General features: G+C 31.4%; 1 protein-coding gene across 5 annotated transcripts in view; it reads right to left on the minus strand.

Moving 5' to 3' along the window:
- Window positions 1–705: 705 nt before the first annotated feature.
- LOC132733745 (anoctamin-5-like) overlaps window positions 706–16,593 on the minus strand; it is a gene marked incomplete at its 5' end in the record, with an annotated part of 37,076 nt that continues 21,188 nt past the window's right edge. For 2 of the 5 annotated variants that reach the window (XM_060720421.1, XM_060720419.1), the window contains 4 exon segments: window positions 706–1,094; window positions 3,932–3,976; window positions 10,024–10,262; window positions 16,364–16,534. In XM_060720421.1, coding sequence (XP_060576404.1) covers window positions 1,018–1,094; window positions 3,932–3,976; window positions 10,024–10,262; window positions 16,364–16,534 — 532 coding nt within the window. 5 annotated transcript variants of the gene reach the window in all.

The following is a 16,593-nucleotide window of genomic DNA, read 5'->3' on the forward strand; positions in this document are numbered from 1 at the left end:
TAAAGAAAGAAGTGTGATATATCGTGCAAAATCATAGTCAGCTATTATAACCATTTCATTATAACTGTCTTTTGTACCAGTGTGGTCTAAGTAGCAGAATGTTACTGCATTAAATCAAGATAACAATTTGATCAAGATGAAAATTTAACATTTTGGTAAAAATTGTAAAAATATTATGAAATTATCTCAATGCAAAATTTACGTGGGAATGTTACCCGTATTTTATTCCCAAGATAAATAATTTAGTCCCCCAAGATTTGACCAATTTGACATTTTTAAAGTTAAAATTGTAGAAACACGATAAATTATTCACAATTTGAGCAAAATCTAAGTAACCTTTCCCAAAAATCTTGTCCTTCACATATGACCGTAGAACACTATAAGAGAGAATGGTATATCAAGTTTTATCACATAAACAGCGGCGCAGGAGTGTAATAAAGCCATTTTATTAAAAACGATTTTACACTAGTTAAATAACCACCTTTGGACGTTTGACCGTCCAATTTTGCGCTTATAATATAAAAAACATGTAGCCCGTTTAAAGCGCGCTAATGTTAGCGTTACCTTATGGGCACATCATTGAAAAATTACTCCATTTTAACAGGTTTTACTGTTCTTATTTTACATATGTGATAAATAGAATATTATATTCGTTGTAAATTCCAATACTAAAATTTAATTTTTGAAACTCTTGAAATAAAAACAATATTATGCTCGCCAGAGGCTCGCATAATATGATTTTATTCAACTCGTTCAATAAATTTAGTATTAAACTACACTCATTCAATATCCTCTATATAACACATGCTTTAACAATGGGTGATTGCTGGAATAGGTTGATTATCATAATAAAAAAACTTTAAAAACTTAGCATGATGAACAATGTTGATTATCTTTCAAAAGTTTAATGATGCCAAACACTTGTTTCCTCACTGATGAATATGGACAGTTGATATGTAATAATCGTCTAATTCTCATATCTGGGTGAATGACCTTGACCCCTGTGACCTTGCATCATCAACAGGTCGTTTCAGAGTCCCTTGGCCTATTTGATGCACCACCTTTCTTCCTATGATACTCTACATCTTTGGCACCTGAAATGATAAATAAAACATTGTCATTTGTATCATAATGGTATAACTTGTAACAAAAATATAAGCTATAAATAGAAACATTCTAAGAAACATTTCTAAATACAGATACACTGCTAAAATATTATCATTGTTGAAATAGTATCTAGATAGCTATTAATAGTGGCATTGTTAATACAAAAAAAGCAAACTGGGTATATATATGAATTATATTGCTAAAAAAAAAAAAATTATATTACTAGATAATGAAGGCTAAACCCTTTAAAAATTACATTTAGTTATCCCAGTGGGTTCAGGGCAAACCTAATATCCCATTGAAATGGTCCCTTAAGTTACAGAATAAATGATTTTCAATATTTTAATTCTTATGACATTCATTTAAAACCCAAAATCTAAAAACAAAATTCCAAATAACAACTTTTATTAACAACCCCTTTATATAATTATTTGGCCATTAATGATAAACTATATAAAAAATTTAAACTTGCAATTTTTAATAAAAAAAAACAATTTATATGTCCCTTCATGTTGAAACTGTTAACACAACGATTGTAAAAAATTGAATTTGTTCATAGGGAGTTAAAGTATCTTTATTATGCATTAAGTTAACATCTGCAGAAGGGAGAGGACACAGTGAAAGCCCAAGCCCGCATGGAGAGGGATTAAATAAAGACTGAATGAAGGCTTCTGCAGGAAGATGTGTAAGAAAGGTGCATTTAAAGTGCTATTCTTGCATAAAAGTATATCTCTGTTTGATTGTTCAACATTTCATTACCCGTTCTTCATATACAAAAAACTGGTTTCCTCATGATTTTTATATGCAAGGGCATTGTCATTTGACAATCATTGCAGTCAGCTATTTTTACATGGTGACCACTTATGTTATACATAATTTAAACAGTTACAGTGAATGTTTGAGTGATTTTATCTGTAATTGCATGTTTCCTTCATTGTTCATTAACTGTTAATTGATGTATCAATGAAGGCTTTTTTCCCTTTTTATAATAGGGTCTGTTTAAGGGTAGCTTTCCACCTGGAGTATTCTTTTAAATCATGCATTTTTTTTCCATTAAAATTCAATTTAAATCAAGTTTTTTCACCCCATTTTGCAAAAATACTGTCCTATTGCTCCAAAATTAAAGGGAAATTTACATTTTACCAATATAAAACACTAAAATTGATTAAATATAAGTACTTAGAAAAGAACATTAATTATAGAGTTCATATTGTGTTAAAATAAGTATATTAGATCAGTAAAGACTACAGTTAAGTATCTTAGTAAAGTCAATAATTTGTGTTGGATTTTAGAGACAATCTTTATTAAGTTTGAGATATATAAATGTCTTTGTCTTCTCACTTATAACACAGAGTCAAGTTGACTAAAGTTTTATAGTGGATTTACCATTGGCATCAAGATCACCCCCAAGCCCCCATCCATTCACATATTTTGTTTAACACCAAACTGATAACTTATAGAATGATACTCTAAATATTGCATAACATAACCATTCCATAAATATTTAAGTTCAGAACTGCTTTATATTGAATTACAGAATTTTCTCTTAATACTTGAAATACATCACTGGCCCTCTAACATTATAATTAATATATATAACTATCACTGAAATGTTAAATGATAATACTCTTCCCATATATAGAACAGTCCCCTTAATGCTGGGCTAGAGAACTTTCCAATAAATATTAAATTATAGAATTTTCCAATAAAATTGAATTTAATTTTTAGTATTTTCCCATATTAAAATATAGAATTATAGAATTTTCCCATAAATATTGAATTATAGAATTTTCCCATAAATATTGAATTATAGATCCATACCCTAAACATTGAAAGTTATAGAACTATCCCTAAAACTTTGAATTATAAGAACTATCCAATAAATATTGAATTATAGTAAATTCCCTTCAATATTGACTTATAGAACTATTTCCCATACATGTATACTTAATTATAGAATATCCACTCAATACTGTATTACTAAATATCCATTTAATATTGAATCATAGAACAATTCCTTAAATATTCAATCACTGAATTTCCCCTTAAAACCATGTAAAAGGACTGTTAATTCCCTAAATGCTAAATGGTAGAATTATTCCTTAAATATTGAATGGTAAACTATTCCTAAATATTACTATTATAGAACTATCACCAAAATACTTAATTGCAGAACTATCCCATAAAGACATGTATTGCATTATACTAGAACAAAGTGCAAAGGGAGGCTACTTAAGTGCTGTTTTAGGCACTAAGAACAACAACAATGAAATCAAGTTTCAAGTGCAAATTAATAGAACAATTTACAACTATACCAGTCCTATGTAACATTCCTACTGCAAAAATAGTTTCATCATTACATTTCAATGACATTGTCACTTACAATGATGATGAAATACCGTAACCAATTACATGTATAACCAAGCAACCGAAAAAAAAAGATATGCAAGAAATTATTATATAACTTGAATTTGTTCAGGGAAAGTGGGGAAACAATACTTTTTTTAGAATAATTAAGCTCCGATAAATAAAATTATTTTTTGATCTTAATAATTATACAGAACTATATTTGGTGCTGTAACAAATGCTGAAAGCCAAATTCAAACTTAATATTCCACTTCAAATACTCACAAACCAGTTCCTTCCAATATAAAAGACAAAATGCACGGTCACCTTTGTTGGTTTTTTGTTAAAAGCAAAGCATCAAAAAGCTGGTGTCATCAAAGCTTTAAAAAAGTTAGTTTTCAGCGGACTAAAGTAAGAAGAAATCTACAAATTTAAACGAGAATCTAATCGCAATTGCACGTGCACGCATGATACATACTGACAACAGAGTATGGATCTGTGTCAAGCCCTACTTTGACTGCATCTGAAAATAGGTTAAATAGGGTCAATAAATTAGAATTCTTAGTTTTAACAAAAAAATGTCCATAATACTTATGGAATTGATCCCGATAGTTTAGATAAGTGCCAGTAAATTAGAACTGTTTTTCAACAAAAATGTCAATTTTACAAATGAAATTGCTCTTTGATATAACACTCAGACAAGGATAAGAAAATGTGGTCTATACTATATTAAGGAAATACAGAATTTTTTTTATTCAAATATGAAAAGTAATGACTTGCACCCTGAATCCATTTTGAATTATGTAAACACTGCATGATTTCACCTTCAAAATTCAAATAATTATTACTGTTTATTACATGCTTTTCAGTGGACAGTGAAATTATATTTTGATGATTTTACAGTGAAATTATAAAATCTAATTTTCACAGTACTGGTTGGGGACCACCAAAACCGGACAACCACCAAACCCGGACAGCCCCGAAAATGCTTAATTTAGTATTTTCTTTGTTCAGTGGTTGTCAGTCACTTTTTTATCAACAATAAGTGCATGTTTCTTTTAAAATTAAGTAAATAAATTTATTTCAATCTCCGTAAATCTTAATATTTAAATGTCTATTACAAGAATGTTGACATTGAAATTTGGGGGTCAAGAAAGCAATGCCTGATCTCATATACCAGCTATTATCATTTGCAGAGTGAATAATAGAATATCCAAAACATCAGCATTTGTTGCTGACATATTGTATATCATATTATAGATCAAAAATCAAAACGCCAAAGCTTTTATCTGAATTAAATCATATCATGTACATTTCTGTCCGGACACATGGTACTGTAGTGTATACAGTTTAGGTAATTTTGATACCCTCCTTGTCGAGCCTCAGATATAAGTGCCAATACAAACAGAAATAAACAAACTAGTTTGTTAGTTAGGAGAAGAACCTAGCTGTACTGTGTCAAAATTTCAGGTCTGTAGATTTGAAATTATGAAATCTGTATAGAAAAATGTTCAAAAAGTGTCCGGTTGATGGTCTCCGACCAGTAGCCAGATGGTTTCTGAATGCAGAACTTAAATAAGCAGTTTAGTGGAAATATTGTAAGAAATATGAGCTGTCATGAAAAAATGTTCTTGTTTATGAGAAGCACATGAATGTCTGCACATGAATATTTTATCGTTCCCAAGAATAATTTGCAACAATTCTGGAATACAGTCAAACTAGACTCTCAATAAATAAGTAATGGGATGTTCAGAAATTTCGGCTGATTAAAGGGTTGACAATTTCACACTTTGAAAACTACATAATGGATCTACTTTAACTAAGGCATTTTCAACCAGCTAATCATACAAAACAAGTGTCTTCTAGTGTCATCTTTGCAACTGTTTTTCGTTTATTTTGGCTTTATGAACATAAATGATTTAAAGGCCCATTAAGCCTCAAAAAATGCAATTACCAGTACATGTATTAAAATTATATTTTTTAAAAGCATTTATATTTCAAAAGCCTTTTATTTTACAAAAGCCTTTTTATTTGGTCATTGAATTACAGCTGAGCTACCCTTTGCCTCATTTGCATTTTGGAAATTAGCACAACGAAATTAAGTTTGTAATTTGATTGAAAGTCAAAATCATAACCACTTGTTTTACATCTTGCTACATCTATAACAAATTATTTCGCATTCAGTGCTATGAAAGTTCTTTGGAAGATAAATTTCTAACATTCTTATTATAAAATCTAAAAAACAAAGTTTCAATAGTTAAATTTCAAGAAAAATTGAACTATGAATCAAATTTTAACAATTAAGTTGAAGATGCCTAAAAAATACATTTGAGACTATTTGAATACAGTTTTTATAACTGATGAGAGTGATTGTGAAACTGAATATTTGTGAAATACAATATGATATTCTATGTGAAACTTAAGCTTAGAAATGTGAATCTTTACTTACAAAAAACTAAATATGCATGTGAAACTGAACTTATGTGAAACTTATTTTTGTGAAAAAGAACAAAATTGAAACTGAACTTGATATGTTAATTTAAACAAGAGAGCAACAATGGCTCAACATCAGAACTGCTCACTTGGTACATCATTGTGCTCAGGTGAGCAAAAACAGAGGTAATAAACAACTAAAACTGTAAAGCAACATTGTTAGTAACATTAACTTGCCAAAAGGTTTTAATTTGTTGAAAGCTGAAGCTTATAGTGATAGACTGTATTATATTACTTTATCGACTTACTCTCAATTTCACTTTGACTGTCAGAACTACCTGTGAAATACAAGTTAACCAAATTTTATACTGTCTTAAAGGAACTCCATGGAGGTCAAAAGGCCTATAAAATATGAAATTTGAAAATCTTACAAATATCAAGAGAAACACTTAAAATGAAAGAATCTGCAAAGGATAATCAAGAAATTCACGGAAAATCATAGTAAATGCAATTTTTAGCCAGATTTGAGTGAAGAGTGTTGCAACCCTTTTCATATTATTTGGGTCAATGTGCAATAAAAATGATTATTCTTGAAAAATAGGGTGTGGGAATGATCTGACAATTTGCACACAAGCTATTAGTTTAGACCTACATCAAATGGTATACAAATTTCGAACAAAAAATATTTCCAGTTTTGTCATGTCAAAAATCTCAGTTGAGTCCCTTTAATCATTTAAAAAGTTATTGGTTTACAGAAACTGCCTTTGCTTCAACACTGGAAAATGTTTATATAATACAGAATTCTTTTTTTTCTATAAACTAAAAGTGAAGTGAACATAATTGTGCAAATTATTGTAAAAACTTACAGAATAACTGTGCAAATTATTTGAAAGACTGACAGAATTATTGTGTAGAATAAAATATTGTTCTTATTGAAAAGATGACACCAACTTATTGGCAACATAACCTGCCTGTAACATTAAACATGTAGTTCAAGTTTGAAGTGAATATTTTGGATGATATTTGAGCAAATTAGAAAATTTTAAGACAAAAAAGGGAGATAATTAAGCAAAAATGACTTTCAGGATTATCTGCCCTTTTCATTTTGATAATGAACAATACTTACAAGTTTAAAGTGAAGAACTTAGATACATTTCTTTTAAAAATAGGTTTATCATGATAGAAAAATAATACCAATTAGATTTCGAAAAAAAGAGCTCTGATAATTTCTGAGAACATGAATTTAACATATTTAAGGTACAAGTGACCTTGACATTTGACCTTATGACCCTAACATAGGTGTAGCAGATAGAATTTGTGTTTGAAATTTCTTATCGTCACTGCACTTTGATTACTTGGTCAGTTTTATGTTTTGTTATTGCAAGTCCCCAATGACTTGGACCTTTTGTGTGGTAGGTAAGACTCATCAAGGCATGTACATATAAAGTTTCAATTAAAAAGCTTTGTCTGTGTTGAAGTAAGTGACTCTAACAAAAAAACAGTTACCAAAAATAATAACCAAGGAAGATGCTCATACTGACAACTGGGTCACCACAATACCTCCACATTTCTTCTTAGAAAAGTGGAGCTAAAAAAAATAGTCTATATCCTACCAAATCATCGAACAAAAGTAACTAATACAGTTTTCTTAAAAATAAATTGAGCAAGAAATAGTCATTCCATAATGGAAACATAATGTGCTAAAAACAGAATTATCCAGTTGGCAACAAATTTAAATCATTTGCAATTACTCTTTGAATATATTCTTTTGAAAACAAAATAATTGTTCAAAAGACAGAATAACTTTGCAGAAGATAGAATAAGTGTGCAAAAAATGAATAATTGTACAATAGACAGAATAATTGTGCAAAAGACATGATTATTTAATTGACAAAATCCACAAGTTATCCAACTTGTCAATCTGATGTACCTTGTTACTATAAATAAGTATTGCAAGTTTCAATTGAATATCAAAAATATTGAAAATCAAAACACCAAAGCTTTTATCTGAATTAAATCATATCATGTAAATATCTGTCCGGACACATGGTACTGTAGTGTAGACAATGTAGGTAATTTTGATACCCTCCTTGTCGAGCCTCAGATATAATGCCAATACAAACAGAAATAAACAAACTAGTTTGTTAGTTAGGAGAAGAACCTAGCTGGCAACAAATTTAAATCATTTGCAATTACTCTTTGAATATATTCTTTTGAAAACAAAATAATTGTTCAAAAGACAGAATAACTTTGCAGAAGATAGAATAAGTGTGCAAAAAATGAATAATTGTACAATAGACAGAATAATTGTGCAAAAGACATGATTATTTAATTGACAAAATCCACAATGGGGAAAATAACAAGAATTATTCAATTGACAACAAAGTCATTTCACAAAATACCAAACAACACAAATAAAACAGAAAAATTGTACAAGCAACAAAATTATTGTACATAAGACAGAACTAAATGGTATCAGTACTGACAACAGAATGACAAAATCTATGAACAAAAAAATTTCATTGAGCACACAATAAAATCATTAGCAGACTACAAAATCATTCATCAGACGACACCTCAATGACAGGGGGGATTACTCTAATTGCTTTAATAACTTACTCTCAATCTCATCCTGACTATCAGAGGATGAGTCTGCAGTGAAAAATATTTCAATCATAATTTTTATTAACCTACAATTTGTATGCATTTATATGAATATTTGGTACAATAATAAAGAAAAAAATATTTCACACAACAACTGTGTTATTTTGTAATCAAGCTAGACTAGTGAGATAAAAAACAGCCTAGAAAACCCCACAGCATTTCATTAGTTTAAAGTATGTATTATTAGTATTAGGGGTTAAACCAAAATAATTTACTAAGTGCAGGAAGATCAACAGATGCCAAGACTTAATCTGCACTCTCTGTAAGAAAAAGACAAAGACAATGCCATTATGTCCATAATAAAGACCGTCAATGCCAATATTTGATATGGGAGGTAATGGCATTATTTCAATATGAAAAACAATGTTTTATATACCAACAGACAAGGACAGTATAACCAAAAAACAATGTTTTTAATTCCTTAAAACATACAATGTCAATATTTCCCTATAAAAGACAGTCATCATTTCCCTTTAAGGCAATGCCATCATTTCCCTATTAAAGACAGTGTCAGAAAATTATTTCCCTTTAAGACATTGCTCCAAAGACTTTTAAATGTCATTATTTCCCAATAAAAGACAAAGTCATTATTCCCCTCTAAGACAATGCAAGAATTTTCATACCAAAGACAATATCATTTATTAAAATCCTAATAAGAGACAATGTAATTATTTCCCCATTAAAGTTATTGTCATTATTTCCATATAAAAGACTGTGAATAACAGTATTCCATATAAAAGACAATGCTAGTATTTCCATACCATTATTTAAGACAATTTTTTTATTTCCCTCATTATTCATTTCCCTTCGGATACATCAATTTGAAGAACATGTTGATAAAATTTTGATTTTTTATATATTATTCCTAGAATTTTATCTTTTTTATCCACAATTATTTTCATGCACTTAGTGTACAATAAAATCCAAAGTTACATAATGTCAAGTTGTATGAGCTGCACCACTATGGCATTACCATGGGTTATTTTAGACATACTATAATGTTGCTTGAATTACATTTAATAAATAATATTTAACAATTAAACAGATGAAACAATTGACCGTTACACAGGTATACAAATTAAAGGAGGACATCATGATAATATTATTAATTATTAGATTTATAAAAATATTTTGGGTATTTCTGGATCAAACCAAAGATAAATTTAACTATTTAAATATACATATGAAAATATTCTTTATAAGGAGGCAAAAATACTTAATTCTGATCCTTCTTTAATGAAGGAAACCTGTTAGAATAGTATTATTATATTAAGAAAAATAGGAAAGAACTGTATAAAGAAAGATACACTGTAATATGAATACATATATTAAAGAAAAAAGTGCAAGAAACGTCTATAATTCATTTTTTCTAAAAGCCATAAAAAACGATTATATCATCCATTTTTACCAAGCCATAGACAGTTTGAAATACGAAGGTAAATCTGAAGTTTACGATTTATAAAACCGACTTACTATCAGTGTCCTCCGACACCATATTATCAGTCTCGGCATGATAAACAGGTGTCGGGAGCGGGGATGCACCAAACAGATAGTTCACACTGTACTCGCCTGCCTTTTCCGTGGACTGGACCTCAGTTTTACTATCCTGTTCATTCAGTGTATTCAGTTTGGTTTGAGCACCATTCTGATCTAGCAAACTGCCTTCAGGATGGATGGCTCGTAGACTTGCAGTACCATGGCTTCCAGACAAACTGAAGTGGTGAAAAAAACATCATATCAAATTATTATGAAATCATATACATTATGTATCCACCATTTTCACACATTTTTGAAAATATAATATACAAGATAGGCGCTTGTTTTTTTTATTATAAGAAAGTAACTCTTTCTAAAATACTATAGTATGTTTATAAATTAAGAATGTTTTTAAGGCGTCTTCTTCATTCAAACTTACTGAAATTTCTGAATATTAATTTTGTTTCCAAAAAATAAATTAAGAAATCTATCATTTATGCTCACTCAACTAACAACTGTTTTAAAAAACAACTTAATTACTGTTATTCCTATTTGTGCAGTAAATAAAGCACCTTTCTTGTTTGAAATATTAAAGCTTAAAAACATCAGTACATGCAATGTAAATTTTTGAAAATATCTTATAAGTTTAACATCAATATCATCATCTTTTCTATACACCTCTAGCTAAATTCTGTTAGCTGCATGCTTATAAATATAATCTAGCACCTTTACAATGAGGCTAGGATAATTTTACTATTAAACACGGGAAACTTAATATTTATTCCTATCCAAATACATGTACATTTTGTATCCAGATGCAGCTTACAAGAACAAGTTTGCAATATTTTCCTCTTTATTTCAACTAATCAACCATTAAATTGGGGTTTTCATTTTAATCTGAGGCAACAGGTGTGACTACGAGAACAACCAATGGACCTTTCCGGTGTTTACAGTTTTATGTAAATTGTCTAACTTGTTATCCAATCGCTATACTGAGATAATACATAGTCACTGGTTGACCTGGTTTGCACAAAAGAGCACGTGCTTATGTTTGTGATACTGTTTGTGAGCAGTTGACCTAGCAATGAATGGAAAAGGTGTGGCTAAATGTTCCGCTACAAAAAACCGGAAAGGTCCATTTGGCCAAGGGTCAAGGGAGTTATTTTAAACAACAGGCTGAAAATACAACAGATTTTAACAGCACTTTAACAGATGATATGGATCACCATTCTGTTAATAATGAAAACCCTGCATTAAATGCACCAGTCCCGAATTTGAAATATTTCATTAAAATCTTTTAATTTCAACCTTTTGAATTTGAACCAGTTTGTCATCTTTTGCACCAATATCCAAACATGTCTCATTATTTGCATGTTTATTCACACAAATCCACTCACAAAGCAGTAGGTAACAAGAGCCATGTCAACATGGCCATCCCCAGCCGAATGTGTTTGCTGACATTGGAAGAATGTATATGTAGTAGAGCAGAATAATTCCATTTTAAGAGGTCTTTTGGTAATGAAAACTGATGGCTATAGTGATTACAGATTTGAAACCTATGTGAATACTGATGGCTGAAAATAACAAAGGGCAATAACTGAAAAATAATGCAGGGTAGGTTATCATCCTTGTGTGCTGCATCCCTCCTCAGTAAAATCTATCCACCTATGAAGTTTCAAGTTGATACCTCAAATACTTTTTGAGAAAAAAATTGAATTGAAAAATTAAGTATGAAAAATAACAAAGGGCAATAGCTCAAAAATTATAAAAGGTACAGTTATCATTCTTGTGCAGTGCACACCTCATGAGTGAGATCTAATCACCTGTGAAGTTTCATTTTGATATCTCAAAGGCTTTTTGAGTTATGCTCTGGACAAAAATTAATTTTGAAAAATAACAAAGGGCAATAACTCAAAAATAATGCAGGGCAGAGTTATCATTCTTTAGCACTGCACTCCTCCTCAATGAGATCCATCCACCTATGAAGTTTCAAGATGATACCTCAAATACTTTTTCAGATAAGCTCTGGACAAAATAGCATGAAAAAAACAACAAAGGGCAATAACTCAAAAATTGTATAGGGAAGAGTTATCATTCTTGCGCACAACATTTCTCCTCAATAAGATCTATCCTTCTATGACATTTCATGTTGATATCTCAAACACTTTTTGAGTTATGCTCCACTCAGGTGAAAAATTAGGTATGAAAAATAACAAAGGGCAATAACTCAAAAATTATGAAAGGAAGAGTTATCATTCTTGTGCACTGCACACCTCCTGAGTGAGATCTATGCACCTATGAAGTTTCATGTTAATATCTCATAGGCTTTTGGAGTTATGCTCTGGACAAAAATCAATTTTGAAAAATAACAAAGGGCAATAACTCAAAAATCATGCAAGGTAGAGTTATCATTCTTGTGCACTGCACTCCTCCTCAATGAGGTCTATCCACCTATGAAGTTTCATGTTGATAACTCAAATACTTTTAGAGATATGCTCCGGACAAAAAATTTCGGACGGAAGGACGGAAGGTCGGACGGACGGACGGAGACTATTACTATATCCTCCGCCGAAAATTTTCGGTGGGGGATAATAAGCAGTCTCATGTACATGCTTCTAGAATATAATTTCTTTTAAGCTAAGAATAATTTCAAGGAAAAGTGCAAAGGTCAAGTGCCTAAAGTTCAAGCTATCCCATAAACCATCAGCTGCTTCTTTACATCAGCTGCTTCTTTAACTATCAGTAAACTTACTAATATTTGTAGCTTTAGTAGGAACATTAAGGTTAGTCTTATTGTAATGCTTTCTCGCCGAAAAAAAATCAAACATTGGCCAATATCGTAACCAACTGGTCATATCCGGAATGTTATTTTTCACAATCTTCGGTATTCAATTATTTTTAACCATTTCTTTACAGAATTTAGTACATAGCGATAAAGGATGAGTGATTGTAAATTATCTAATGCCCAAGATTAAGAAAAACAAGAGGGCCATGATGGCCCTGGAATCGCTCAACTGTATATGAGCCCCTGGGCCAAGACCAATTTGAACCTTTAAAGGGCCTTTATTTGAACAAATTTGCTTGACACCCATTAGAAGATGTTTCATGGTACATATCTAAGCTCTAGCTCTTTGGGTTTTTTAAAAGAAGATTTTTATAGTTTTTACTACATACATAAAGGGAAAAACATTGACCCCCTGGGGCGGGGCAAATTTATACCCCAGGGCTTTTATTTGAACAAGCTTGGTACACACCCACTAGAAGATGTTTCATGCTTAATATCTAAGCTCTAGCTATTTTGGCTTTTTAAAAAGAGTGTCTTTTAAGTTTTTACTACATAAAAATAAGGAAAATTAATGACCCCCTGGGGCGGAGCAAATATTTACCCCAGGGCGTTTTTTTAACAAATTTGGTAGACACCCACTAGAGGATGTTTCATGCATAATATCTAAACTCTAGCTCTTTAAGTTTTTTTAAATGAAGATTTTTTAAGTTTTTACTATATACAAATAAGGAAAATCAATGACCCCCCCCCCCTCCGGGGCGGCGCCAATTTGACACCAGGGCATTTATTTGAACAAACTTGGAAGACACCCATTAAAAGATGTTTCATGCTACATATCTAAGCTCTAGTTCTTTTGCGTTTTTTAAAAGAAGGTTTTTTAAGTTTTTACTATATATATACATATAGGGAAAAGCAATGACACCCTGGGGAGGGGGCAATATTTACCCCTGGGCTTTTATTTGAACAAATTGGTAGATACCCACTAGAAGATGTTTCATGCTTAATATCTAAGCTCTAGCTATTTTCGTTTTTTAAAAAAGGATTTTTTAAAAGTTTTTACTATATACAAATAAGGAACATCAATGACCCCCAAAGAAGATATTTTAAGTTTTTTCTTTTGGTTGCCATGGCAAGCAGAGTTCTGCTTGGAATTAAATTCTTTGAACAATTTTTAAAGTTGACTACCAAAGGAACATTACTGTGAAGTTTGGATGAAATTGGCTTAGTGGTTTATGAGGAGATGTCGTTTACGGAGGAACTTCGGACGGATGGACTCTGGAAGCCAGACGAAAAGCGATCACAAAAGCTCACCATGTCACATGTGAGTTAAAAATAACGTTCCGGAAATAATCGAATTGCTACTACATGTATTTTAGCCGATGTTAGATTTTTTGGCGAGAAAGCATTACAGTAAAACTACCTTAAAACAAAGCCTTCTATAGAACATATCTCTATATACTCTAATGGACTGAAACAAATTTAGCACAGCAATGGTACAATAAAGTGTGCAAGGGGTGTTTCTGACATCAATTCAAAACTGTGACAACTTCAGTCATTAAATGAAACAAGACATGATTGAATTGCACAAGACATGATAAAATATTTGGTTATATGATACACTTGTCACTAGCCAAATGAGATATAGCGTCTATATGCCTGCTGTATTTAGGTACATGTCTAGCTCTCGTTAGTGTTTTTCTACCTCTTTTCGATGGTACAGTAAACAGACCTGTTTACAATTTCTAGAAATAGCCGTTTTCCCAAAATGTTATCAAAATTAACTATGTAGCTGTCATGATTTTTCCCCTTATTTACCTAAGTGGTTTCTAGCTATATTTTTTCTTTTTTTAACATTTCCCCCATCTCCTTATAATAACCTAAATGGTGTCAAATATTTTACACCTGACCCGCTACCTGCTGGAACCAGGAAACATTTATCCTTTTTCATCAACAGCATAGAGCCAGACCAACCTACCCAACTATGCATTCTGCCTGGGCTCTGAACTGTCCGTAATTTTGAAATTCCTTTCAATTCCTGTCAAGACGTTAAAGTGACATAATGCTAATCCAAGAAAATTTTATAGTAAGGGACATAATGTTAATTCAATGGTTATTTTATGGTGAGTGTGCATAAAATAGAACTTTGCATTTGTCATCTGATAAATCAATAACCCCTGTGACCCATATAAACTTCTTTAAATATCTTTTTGGAAATCACCAGTCATTTTTAATTTTGAAAAAGAGTAGGGAATTTCTTTTTTATATTTTAGCCTAAACATTTGTCATTATCAATTATTGTTCTATTGCCAGTCTTTTTGGTCATTCTTTTTGAAATATGCAGCTTGACATTGAAAAAATGAGCATAATGTCACTTTAAGTGTTGACACATTTCCCCTTTGGGTGGTCACAGACCTGTTTCCGAAAAGATGGGAGAAAAACACTGCTTGAACAGAAAAGCAGTGGAAGGGTCGAAGGTTAAAAACTGTTGATTTGAAATATCAGTCTGGTTCTCTTTTTCAACTGTTTGTAAACTTAAACCATGGGTACCTTGGTGGAGGAAGCTCGGAGTCTGTGGCAACCTCATACCATTCCATGTTTTTATTTCTACTGTAAGTTAAACATTCAAGAATGTGTTTTTTTATGAAGTCAAGTCCTTAGCATGGAAAACTTAATGATGCAAATGCATCAAAAATGCAAAATTCTAAAAAAATGTTACTCTTGTATTGGTGTAAAGGAAATCATGAAAATACAATGCACAAAACAAAAGTAAAATTCTTATTGAAAAATCATAATAAATGGCATTTTCCATCTTTGAAATCAGTCCAAGTCCTGTAAAATAGAATTTATTTTTCATGCCTTCCTTTCAAACAGCAAGAATATTGAAAAAAACTGGGGAGTGATCCATGTTTAAGGCTTGACAAAGCAGAAAACATTGCCTTAAAATGAGGCTGATCAAAGGGTAGAGGTTCAAGGATGATATCAACATATCAAGCAACTACAAAATACTCTTCTCTCATTGGATGTTCTGATGACACATGGTGATCTAATACACTCCACACTACCAGAATACATTGGGCAAAATAAAAATTCAAAATGGCAAAAGTATCCTAGATTCAACAGCGTACACATGGTTCATCCTTTCCAAATGATGATGAGGAAAGTTATCGGTCACAGGGTAAGATATGGCTTAAACATATTGTTCAAGCTCAGTTGCGAAACAAATTCTTGCAACTTATCACTTTTCAGTCCGCTTCCTGGAAACAACCAGTACTGGTGTCATATGAAGAACCATGGTTGTGACAAAATTAGGGCTCGAACCCATGATTCCTGGGTTGAGAGGCAGGCACCTCAACCACTAGGCCACCACTCCCCTGATATTCTCAAGGTTATGGTTTTCCAAAATATCATATATTCAATATCAGGTCAGCAAATAATCCTGTAACTATAAATACCAATCAGGAAATGCCTGTGGTATGACAAACAATTAAAAAGTGTAAGGATTGACAGACTTGCAACTATGTGTGTCAAGAACAAAATTTGGAAAATACATACTTTTTTGGGCTTGTAACATCAGATTCGTTTTCTTCAGATACAGGGGGCAGGTCTCTACTAGAAGCAGACCAAGGTGCTGGAGGAGCAGCCGTATTTTCAGGACCACTCTTGTACTCCTCGTCCGAATGATGATCAGGAAAATTGCCGAAATTTGCTGAGTCATCTCTGGCCCTAATAATTAAAAGAAACCCATTAAACATTTTAAATAATTGGTTGACAGTTTTGATGAA

Source organism: Ruditapes philippinarum, unplaced genomic scaffold, assembly GCF_026571515.1.
Source record: "Ruditapes philippinarum isolate M1 unplaced genomic scaffold, ASM2657151v2 ctg2384_1_1_1_1, whole genome shotgun sequence".
NCBI classification, from domain to species: domain Eukaryota; kingdom Metazoa; phylum Mollusca; class Bivalvia; order Venerida; family Veneridae; genus Ruditapes; species Ruditapes philippinarum.